At 34.1% G+C, this 12,082-nt stretch overlaps 1 protein-coding gene across 3 annotated transcripts in view; it reads right to left on the bottom strand.

Moving 5' to 3' along the window:
• WIPI1 (WD repeat domain, phosphoinositide interacting 1) overlaps positions 1-12,082 on the bottom strand; it is a 48,631-nt gene that overhangs the window by 16,489 nt on the left and 20,060 nt on the right. For all 3 annotated transcript variants that reach the window (XM_007482754.3, XM_001370108.3, XM_056817263.1), the window contains one exon: positions 10,374-10,470. In XM_007482754.3, coding sequence (XP_007482816.1) covers positions 10,374-10,470 — 97 coding nt within the window. The remainder of the gene's footprint in view (positions 1-10,373; positions 10,471-12,082) is intronic.

Here is a 12,082-nt window from a genome sequence, read left to right as displayed (position 1 = left end):
GTTACCAACGGTTTATGACCTTAATTTCTTTGTAGCCACGGCTTTTCATGGACCTCACGTAATTAATTATAGGTACAACTTAGGAAAAATCCAGAAAGAGATGGAAAACAATTTCCATTCAAAGTAACAATGTAAAGTATAAAATAGCAGAGAGTACTCTTACTGGAACACACATAGGATATGGTAGGGATAAATTACATAATGTTCTTTACAGAAATATAGACCTGAATAATTAGAGGCATTGACCGTTGGGCTATATTAATATAATAAAAATAATATAATTTAGATATTAAGACTCCTACAAATCAAACTCCTACCTACCAAAGGCCAACTTTATAGAACAAAGCCAAGTAATAATAAAATATTATAATAAATAAGCATTAAATATTTTTATACTTCATAACAGGCATGCAAGGTTAAGAAAGTTATGAAAAGTTGGAAGGGACCAGATATCAAACTATACTATCACACAGTAATCATTTGAATGATTTGATATTGGTTAAAAAATGGAAAAATTAGAGATAGAATGATGAATTCCATTTAAAATAACTGTAGATAATATAAAATATTTGGGAATCTATTTGCCAAGATAGATGGAAATTATATGAATACAATTGCATAACACTTTCCATTCAAAAAAGTCATATCTAAACAACTGGAAAAATACATTATTGCTCATGGGTAGGCCAAGTTTATATAATAAAAATGACAATTCTACCTAAATTAATTTATTTATTCAGTGCCATACTGTTCAACTTCCACAAATTATTTATAGAACTAAAAAAAATTAACAAAATTCATCTGGGAGAACAAAAGATCAAGGGAATTAATGAAAAAAAGTGAAGGATGGGTGGCCTAACAGTACCAGATCTCAAACTATACTATAAACAATCAAAATAAAAAATCAAAACAATCTGCCACTGGCTAAGAAATAGAATGGTAGATCAATGGAATAAATTAGGAGACTTTAGCAACCTAGTGTTTGATAAACCCAAAGATCCCAGCTTTTGGGTCAAGAACTCACTATTTGAAAAAAAAACTGCTGGGAAAACTAGAAAACAGAATGACAAAAAATAGGTACAGACTAATATTTCATATCATATACCAAGATAAGGTCAAAATAAGTATATGATTTAGAAATAGAGAATGATATCATAAGTAAATTAGGGGAATGTAGACTAGTTTACCTGTCAGATCTATGGAAAAGGGAAGAATTTATGACCAAACAAGAGATATCAATGTGAACATTATGAGAAGTAAAATGAATAATTGTGACTATATTAAATTTTAAAGATTTTGTACTCAAAAATGATTTAACAAGATTAGAAGGGAAACAAAAAACTGGAGAAAAATTTTATGGCAAACTTCTCTAATAAATGTCTCATTTCTCAAATATATAGAGAAATAAAGTCAAATTTATAAGAATACAAGCCATTCCCCAACTGATAACTCCAAATGGTCAAAGATATGAACAAGCAGTTTTTAGATGAAGAAATCTAAGCTATCAATAATCACATAAAAAATGTTCCAAATTATACCTAATTAGAGAAATGCAAATTAAAACAACTCTGAGGTACCACCTCATACCTATCGGATTGACCAATATGACAGTAAAGAAAAGTGATAAATGTTGGAGGGGATGTGGCAAAATTGGGACACTAATGCATTGCTGATGGAGTTATGAACTGATCCAGCTATTCTGGGGGGGGCACTTTGGAATTATGACCGAAGGACTATAAAACAGTGCATACCCTTTTAACCAGTAATAGTACTACTAGGTCTGTATCACAAAGATATTTTTTAAAAGTGGGGGAGGGGGAAGGGTCTATTTGTTAAAAGAAAATATTTATAGCCACCCTTTATAGCAAAGAATTGGAAATTAAGGAGATGTCCATGAATTGGGGAATGGCTGGACAAATTGTGATGGTGATAGAATACTATTTTGCTATAAGAAATAATGAAAAGATGATTTCATAAAGAGCTGGAAAGACTCACATGAACTGATGTAGAGTGAAATAAGCAGAACCAGGCACAGTAACAGTAATATTGTGGAATGATCAACTGTGAAAGACTTGGCTACTCTCAGGAATATAATGTTCCAGGATGATTCTAAAGGACATATGACAAGGAATGCTATCCATTTCCAGAAAAGTTGGAATGCAGATCAATGCATACTATTTTCACTTTATTTAGGTTTTTATTTGGGGGTTTTGGTTTTATATGAGAATTCTCTTTCAACAATTACCAATATGGAAGTATGTTTTGTATTATATATATATATATATGTATGTATGTGTGTGTGTGTGTGTGTGTGTGTGTATAACTCATACCAAATTGATTATTATCTCCAGGAATAGGGAAGGAAGGAAGGGAGGCAGTCTGGATCATATAACTTCAGAAAACTTATGTGAAAAATTGTTATCACATCTAGTAAAATAAAATACCAAAAAAAGTGGAAAAGTTTATCGGTGGAACAGGTTAGGTTTTAAGATATAAAAACAGGGAAGTGGACCGGGGGCTTGGCTACTGCCAGGCCGCTGAGCCGGAGCAGTGACCGAGAGTGCCGGGCAAGGCCCAGCTGGCCTCAGTCCCCCAGGCCGATCCAGCTCCAGGGGTTCCAGGATGCTGAACGTCCCTTCTCAGGCTTTCCCGGCCCTCGGCTCTCAGCAGCGCCCCGCCTCTGGGGGGCACATTGAAGTAACTGAAGAGGAACTTATAAGAGGTCATATTGGAACAACTGATATAACTCTTAATAGAGATGAATGACTAATTGCTTTTGTTCTCCTTGTGTTGGGCCCCGTGCATTCATATAAAACTAGAAGAAGGCTATGTCTAATTTCCTTAGAAACTTTATAAAATATTGTTCTTTAGTTTATAGAATAAAGTAATGAGTGAGTCTAAGGACTAATTGATTAATTAAAGGAGAAATTGTGCCCAGTTTTAGCATATATGAGAATGTGATAAATAATAGTTTCAGAAAAAAATGATATATGGTATTATTAGAGACAAAGGAATATCTAGGAATAAGAGTTTTGTGTATTTTAAAATTCAGTTTATTTTTTTTTTTATAGTATAGTATTGTTAAAATGGTAAATGTTTCAGTTTTGGTATGCTATATTGGGAGATTATGAGAATGGGAGATGTTGATTTGTTTAAGTTCCCAGTTAACTAATAACTAATGGTCTCTCATTGTACTCTCTCTCTAGAACTCCAAATGATTTACTCATATGCATCTCCATTGATTTTGAAAGCCTAGTGAAACCCAGATTTGATTCTTCCTACCCTCTTAAAATAACAGAATTTTGCAAATAGGCAAATAGCCCTTTTCCATTTTGGCTTAGACGACAAAGACTTTACTGTAGTGTGATGTGGCAAACATCAGCATTTCTTTTTAATGGAGGCAATATTAGTAATGTTTTATTGGGTCAAGAAATAGGAACAAAGATTGTGTGTGGAGTACTTTGAATTCAGGGTAAAATATACAGTAATTATCTCAAAAACATTCAATCTGGATAAAATAATTTCTAAAAGCTTGACTTTTCATAGCTGGTGGTGCTGTGTAAAATCTATTATGGTAGATAGGGTCTCACAGTTACTATTGATGGGTTTCAGGCAGAGTAGGAGTGAAAAATTCACTCAGTGGTTAATGCTGGTTGTCACACAGTAGAGATTGATAGAAACCAAATGAATGAATGTTGTGGTTTGAAATAGGTTCATATTCTAGTTCACCAGTTTTAATACTTGAAGCAAGATGACATATATAAAATACTTTTTTGTCAACCACATAGCAATAGATAGGTATAGGTATAAGCTTCTAGTATAATCAATAGAATGAAATTCTCTACTTTAAAAAAAATAGTTTTGATTTATTTTTACTTTGACAATATCTTTCACTGTATCCCTCCTGCTTCCATTTTCCAGAGAAACATCCCCTATAATTAAGAATTTTTTGTAAAAGAAAAAAAAGATATAAAAACAATGTTCCAAAAACCCAATGATACAAAATACTGGGTTATGGACTCATTATTCATCTAAGACTGCTGGGAAAACTGTAAAACAGTCTGAGAGAAATTAAGCTTATATCAACATCTCACACAAAAGTAACATAACTACTGACATCTAAGATCTGTACGTAATGGCTAACTAGAGACATAAAGTTAGTGTTTAGAGCCAGAACTCCTACCTACTTCTTCTAATGCCTGTGCATGATGAGCTAAGACAAACCTAACTCATTTTAGAATTCTGTCTACTAACATGACTTGTATCAGTTTCAATGAAGGCAACAGAAATTCTATAACAATAAAACTTGACTTTCATATTAGGTCTTATATTAAATCAACCAGCTGTCAAAACCGTTTTAGATCATGTGAAATTGAAAAACTTCTTTTTAGACTTAGGCTAAAAAATTGCACCAAAGTTCCTCCTCTGTCCAATTTCACCAGGAATTGGTCTTCAATATGAGCTTCAAATTGATATTTGGTATAGAAATGACAAAAACTTTCTTAAATGTCAACTGTTATTTCAATGATATAAACTGAAACCATTTGGCAGAATCAGGGCCAGAATCTAGACTTCCTAGATTCTTAGGATTCTTCATTTATCCCATATTTTTTCAGGGAGTATAACTATTCAAAAGTTCAACATCTATCTCCAACATAAATCATCAACTAGAATAAGGAAGAACTTTGGCTGATGATACAAAATGACCATTAACAGTTTACTACGTCTATGGATGGTGAACAGACCCTGGAAAAATTAATAGCCTGGTTTAGCATGCATATTTCTAGGTGGAATGGGTTATTCTGTCAGCATTCCATTAAAAGTTGTGATTATTGTCATGGTTATAGAGTTGGTAAATCTTTCCAATGGTTTATGTCTCTAAATTTCTCAGTGCAGAGACTGCTGGGCTGCCAGGAAATTGTTTTCTTGTGGTTAAACAGTTTTAAAGGAAATTGTATGCAATCCTTGACACAACAGGAGATGGCAAAACATTATCACAAAATTAAAGAAAGTACAAATTATGTTAGAAATAGATTGAACAACTTTATAACCATTGTTTGTGAGCTGTTCACCAAATCCAAGTTTAGAAATGGGCAGTCCTAATTATTTAGATGAGAACTCTTTTAATCAGACATATGAACCCACCAGGAATTAGAACATAAAGATGAGGAAGCTCTTTAAGCCAGTCTCCTTCTCACTAGAAAAGGTCAATAACTGATTCACAACTCCATCTGTATTGTTACCTCCATCTGTTTAAGTTTGTTAACCTTTCACACCTTGAATAGATGTTTGTAATTTTAAAAATCGAAATTTAATTTTTTTCAATGAAAAACAAATTTTTTATTCTTTTTCCTCCTGATTTCCATCTTCCACTGGAAAAACAAAACACCCTTAAAACAAATATGCATCATAAGGTGAGAAAATTCCAGCAATGATCATGTCCAAAACATAGGTCTTATCCTGTACCATTACATCTTTGTCAGGTGATGGATAGCATGCTTCATCTGAACTGTGGTTGCTTATTATACTGATCAGAGTTGTCTCAAGCCTTTAAAATTCTTTTTTCTTTATAGGTTGAAGTCCTTATTAAAAACTGGTATAATTCTGTTCATTTCTCTCTATATCAGTTTATGCTATACAGGATTCTATGAAATAGTCTTTCTTTCATAATCTTACAGCATAATAATACTACAGCATAATAATATTCCAGTACATTCATTTACTCATTTGTACCCAGTCAATTAATGATTACTCCCTTAGAGTCTTATTTTTTTATTTTATTTTCTTTTTTAAAAAATGTTCTTGTTAGAATGAGGAAATTTATTCTGCTTTTTATCATTCTTTTCTTGGTATTAACCTCTAGCTTAACTACCACTCCATCTCAATTTGTTTCTCTGATGAGTTTGATATCTATTTCTCTGTCGAACTGTGTGTGTATCCTTTTAAAATAGAGCAAGGTTCATATGATGTTTTCTCCCTTACCACCCTTTCCTCCATGCTTTTATATTTTCTTTCTTAAACAATTCAATGATGAGAAATAGCAAGTTTCCTTCCTTCCTCCTTTCTAAATTAAGAATTTCTTTTTACTGTCTTTTCTCTTTCCTTTCTTAAAGCCCTCAGAATAAAATCAATTCACACCCAGGCCCTTTGCTTTGTTTTTCTTTGTCTTTTCACCAAAAAAAGGAGTGGGGAAGATAAAGGAGAACAAGGATAGGGTAACAGAGAGAAAATAAGGTCCAGGAGGTATCTTTTTTATTTTTTTAAATGCAATGAAAAAGAAGGTCAGAAAGAAGCACAGGTAGGAAAGAAACTTTTAAAAACTAAGGTAGAAATTATTTACTTAAAAAGAAAAGGAAGCTATACAAAACAGAGATCTATAGTTTCATATAAAATCCTCCTTTTCTGTTCTCATATGTTCATAGGATATATACTTTATTTGGTGTTTAAGTTCAGAATTTAAAAAAGATACATTAAAAGTCAATGAGGTGGCTAGAGAGCTAGGCCTGAAGATGGGAGGTACTAGATTCATATCTGGCCTTAGACAATTCCTAGCTGTTGTGAGATTTAAAATTGTTGAGGTCTTAAACTGTAGTGATTAAAATAGTGGAAGATATAAATTGTGATAGATATAAGAGAGGGTGAGTAAACTTGACCGCTGAAATATGTTTCACTACAGTGTCTTGGTTTTTAAATCAAATATAAGGTGGTCACCAGGGAAATATTCCCAATTATTCAAATACCCAAGTCAATTGGGTTTTATAGAGATTTTAATTAACAATACAATGAGTAATCAAAGAAAGAGAGAGAGAGAGTAAGAAAGGAATAAGTATGAAGGGCCTCAAGCCAATATGGCCTAGACCTGAGCCTTAAGAGAGGAATCAGTCAGTTTTTTAACACTCACCACAAGGTCTGACTAAACAAGGATTTTAGTGACACCAGGCCAGCGTCTTTCCTCAAAGAGTCTTCCAGCCAGAGATTGTTTCAAAGGGCCTCTCTCAAGAGCCTCCAGAGCTCCTACCCCAGAGGGACAGGGCCCCTCAGAGGAGCTCCTCAAGGAGCTCTCCTTCAGAATGAGAGTCAGAAATCGAGATCCCTGAATGAGTCTTCTCAAAATGAGCTCCCTCAAAATCAGATCCAGCTCTTCTCTGAGCTCTTATTTTTAAGGGCAAAATCTCCTATGTCACCTCCCCTAAGTCCTTACATCTACCAATCACTGTAGATGTTTCTAAAGGACCGCCCATTTTGAATTCACAGCTGAGTAGTTTTAATCTCTTTAGTAAGTCAGAAAAAAATGCTGCTGTGTCGACAAATTTCATTAGAAAAAACCTCTGAATAAGTTATCACCCTTTTAGGTTTAAGTAGTTTACAAGTTGCCCCACCTTTATAGGTACTTAGTATCCCATTGTATCAATTCTAAAACAGTCATGACTCAAAGAACTTCCTGTCCCTTCCATAAGCATGGATCAAAGCACTTTCATTGTTCTCAAGGAGCTCTCTGTCCTAAAGCAGTCCTAAGTAGGGTGGAGTAGGGATATTCCCAAGGCAAGGAGCCCTCACATTCAAGTAGAATTCTCACTATCTGCTAGGGAATTCTTCCAAGTAGAAGATTCCCCAATTGGGAAATTTCCAACATTCATAAGTCTGAGAAATTTTGAGGTTTACACTGTGTAACCCTGGGCAAGTCACTCAACCCCTACTGCCTAGATGTTACAGCTCTTCTGCCTTAGAGTCCATACATAGTTTTGATTCTAAGATGGAAGGTAACAGTTAAAAAATAAAAAGACTAAAGTTACAAAGAGACTCTTATTTCTTCTCTTCCTACTAGAAAGTTAGCACTATATCATGATATAGCTCTTCCAACTGCAAATAAATTTACCTTTTTTTAGACTCTTCAGTTTCCATTTCAAAGTTTCTACTCATTTCATTAGGAATGTATGAAAGATCTCTATTCCAGTAGAAGTACAACTTTTGCTATGTTGGATTACCCTCAGTTTTGTACTGTATTATTTTTTGCCTTTGGAATACTACATTCCAAGATTTCCTCTCATTTATAGTTTAATCTGTCAGATCTTTCATGATCTTGATTATGGTTCTTTAATACTTGAAATGCTTCTTTTGGTATTCTTGCAATATATATTTTTTTAATATAGGATTTTGACTATGACATTCCTGAGACTTTTTCTTTTAGGAGTTCTATCAGGAAGTGATTGGTAGATTTATTTTATCCTTGCCCTCTACTTCTAATTTATTTGGACAGTTTTCATTTAGGATTTTTTGAAATACAGACAGTTCTTGCTTTATGTAAGTGTATCATTACTGACTTGTACATAAAGCAATTTTTATTTAATGTAAATTGCTTGGGGCCCTGGGGTAGGGAGGGAAGAAGGGGCTGGCACATGGTTCATGGAAAAATTGGGGAAGGAGAAGCAATAGTAGGAGGAGGAAATCTGGGGAGAGGGACTGGCCACATGGGAGCCTGTCCAGAACTGGGAGAGTAGGGTGTGGGGGAAGACACATGGGGGCTGTACATATAAACAAAAGAGAAAGAATGAGGGGCAGAGTGGGATAAGGGTCCCATCTTGGTACCAATACCAGAAGTTTCAAGCCAAGTCTTGATCTAGTGGAAGAGAGACCATGTAACCTTTCTGCTTTCATTTGGAGGGTTTTTAAGTAGTTAGGCTTTTTTTTTTTTGTAGAGGCGGGAAACCACTGAATTCCAAGTTGAGGGGCAGGAATGGAAAGAGAACATAGTACTCTACACTAAAATTAACTAACACAGGTTTTTTTGGGGGGAAGATTTTGAATTTCTTTTTAAAAAGTCAATTTTTTTCTCCCTGAAGTAAATTTAGGATAGGTGAGAACTATTTGAATAGTACCCAGGCCTTTATTTTTCTAATTCATGGCTTTCAGGAAGTCCAGTGGTTCTTAAATTAGCTCTTGCTCAACTATTTTCCAGGTCACTTTTAGATATCAGTTGCCTTAAAGAAAACTTTTGATTTTGTCTTAGTAGTTCTTGCTCTTTCTAATATGTGGAGAGAGATGTGACTCCTGATTGGTTGAGAAATCTCATTTTGCTATGTTGGATTACCATCAAAATAAGGTGGATACATTACAAAAGGAGTTCTACAGATGAATGTTGACTGGAGAGTTTCCCAGAGCCACTAACATATGGGGAAGCTGGATTCTACCATATTCCTTTATTCTCAGTGCCTGAAACCCTAGAAACTCCTTAGACCAAACTCCCTTCATGAGATTGTTTTATCTCCATTTCCTTAAGCTATCCCATCTGGAGAGTTCATTTACTTGTATGATTCCTTTTCTCTATTCCAATCTATGTAATTCCTCCAATTTATATAATTTCCCCAATTTCTGTTTACTGTTTACTTTGATAAAAAGCCATTTATTTACTAGCGATTTATGATGGTCTTTTTCATAAGCAGAATTTGATGGGAGGGAACTATGTTAGCAATAGTAGCTAACTTTCCTTGAAAGTAAAGAGAAAATTGCCTTTTATTCTGAACCTCTCATATTCCCAGACTACATATATTTGAGATGTAGAAGAAATATATAATTCTAGCCTAATAGTTCTCTTGAGATAGGAGAGAGGAAATCCTTTGGTAAATCAGTTCAACTTTATACTATTTTCTATACAAGTCCTGAACTTCTTTGTACCATCACCAATCCTGCCTTGCTAAACCCCAGCTTTGACTTATTTTCCCCATCCACTGCTTTCACTCTTATTTACATGCTATTGAACAGAACTAGGGAAAGTTATGAAACCATGCTGACTGGGTCCACTACAAATTTTTGTTACACCATCTCAACTTGACTCACTATAGTAATATAATCCTTTTATACCTACCTGATTTGTTATTCCACTCACAAGAGAGGCTACTCCAAACCTTTTCATCCTTCAAGTTTCCCTTGGTATCCTCTCAGCTAAGAATCTTGCCACTTAAATTACTGAAAAGATTGAGGACATTCACCAAGAATTTTCTTTCCTCTCTTCCTCTCCTCCTCAACTCATATGCCACAGGAAGTTTTCCCCACTATTTAATCCATCCTTGTCTCACTTGAAGAAGTTGCCCTTCTCCTTATCAAAGCAAATCCAGCTTTTGCAAAACATCAATCTGTTGCTAAGCTCTGTGAATTTTACTTTTATAACAGCTGTCAAATGATTTGTTCTTCTGTCTTGGAATAGATACTTAATGTTGATTCTAAGACAGAAGGTTTAAAAATAAATTTAAGGCTTTTTTAGTATGAAAAAAATTCAATAAATTTCTGTTTGATCATAAATCTGATTTGTAACAGAAAAGCATCCATACATTAATTCTTTGCAGTGTTTGCTTTTTGTGAGATTTTTTTTGACTCACCTGTTGGGTTTATAGGTATATCCAGGATAGTCTTCAATAGCTTCATATCTTTAATGTTGTGAATATAAATGGATTCCTCTAGGCACACCAGCAGCCTCTGCAACCACATAGACAGACATAGCTACTGAACCAAATTCCTTAAAAAATTGTGAGCAGATTAAATTAAAATACTCAGGGATAAATGGGAAATCCTATAGTTTTTGTTTTAAAAATTTCAGCTGCACAATACAAGATGGAAGAGGATTGCTAGATGATAAACTGTCTTAAACAAAACAATGAACCCCAAAGACGGGTCTTTGAGTGACCTGATCATTACGAAAAGATAATGGAATCTGTGGCTACATTATTAACTCCACTATAGTAGCCAAAACAGGGGAAGGATTTGTCCTGCTATATATTATATATATATAGTTATATACAGAGCAGAGTATACTCTGCTCTGGTCAGACCATATCTAGTGCTTTGTGTTACTTCTAGGTACTATGTTTTTAAAATAACTCTGAAAAGCGGGGTTGAGATGAAAAGTGACTGGAATAGTGATGTGATTCAAAACCATGTCATATGAAAGTTAGGGATATTTTCATTTGGAGAAGAAAAGGATGTGCCTTCAAGGATATAAACAGTGTCATGAGATGAGGGATTAAAATTACATTAATTTTACCAAGGGGTGAAAATTAAAACTAATGAGTTCAAGTTGCAAAATAGTCTTCACACAAGGGAAAAACTTACAATTAGAGCTATTTGAAAGCTTAATGGGCCTGGGAGGTAAGGTTTTAAAGGATTTAGAGCTGAAGTAGACTTTAGAGATTTTCTTGGTCAAACCCCTCATTTTACAGAAGACAAAATACCTTAGTCCTGGAAAGAGTAATGACTTATCTAAGATCACAAAGATAGCAAGAAATAGGGTCAGCAATTGAATCTAGATCTTCTTTTTGAAGAAGATTTTTTAAAATTTCTCCCAAGTTAGGATGAGAAAGAGACAAACAGTAATTGGGGACTGGAAAAGCTACATAGTCCTTCTCCGGCAATAAAAATTAAACTTCAAATCAAAAACTTGAAAGAAAAGTACATTCCAGATGTAAAAATCCTTTCCCTTTATATGTGTATGTGTGTGTGTGTACACACACATATAAGCTATACAAGTTAGTATCAGATTCAAGATTCAAACTCGGGTTCATTTGATTCTGAGATAAGCATATTATCCTCCACTATATGAGAAGGTCTGAATTACAAATAATTTTGCCATTATTACTATGTATTTCTGGGTGAGAGTCTCAAAGATTAGTGAAGGCTGCTGAGACAAGGGTGGTGTCAAATAAGAGGAAATAAATGGGATTATCAAAAAGAAGAAAGGAAATAATTGTGTAAGTAAATAGCATGGATAGTGTTTGTGAGTCTTGATCACTCTGTAGAACACTACCTAACTAATCTTAAAAATAAGATCGAATCAATGGCAAAAAGAGGTGACTGAAAATATGTCCAAAAGGCTACAAAAGTCACAAACCATAGAATTTTAAGAGTTGGGATTTCAGAAATTAATTAATACAACTCATTGCCCAAAATGAAACTCCTTTAAAATTTTATCTAACAATTGGTTAACCACCTTTTGATCAAGGACCTCTAGTAAGAGGAAACACCTTATCTTCTGAGATAATTTCTGAGATTCTACTAAAACTAGACAGTTTTAATTGTTTAAAAGTTTTTCTATA

Source organism: Monodelphis domestica, chromosome 2, assembly GCF_027887165.1.
Source record: "Monodelphis domestica isolate mMonDom1 chromosome 2, mMonDom1.pri, whole genome shotgun sequence".
Taxonomy (NCBI): Eukaryota; Metazoa; Chordata; class Mammalia; order Didelphimorphia; family Didelphidae; genus Monodelphis; species Monodelphis domestica.
The sequence above is the reverse complement of the archived record's forward strand: the minus strand, read 5'-3'. Positions and strand labels throughout refer to the sequence as shown.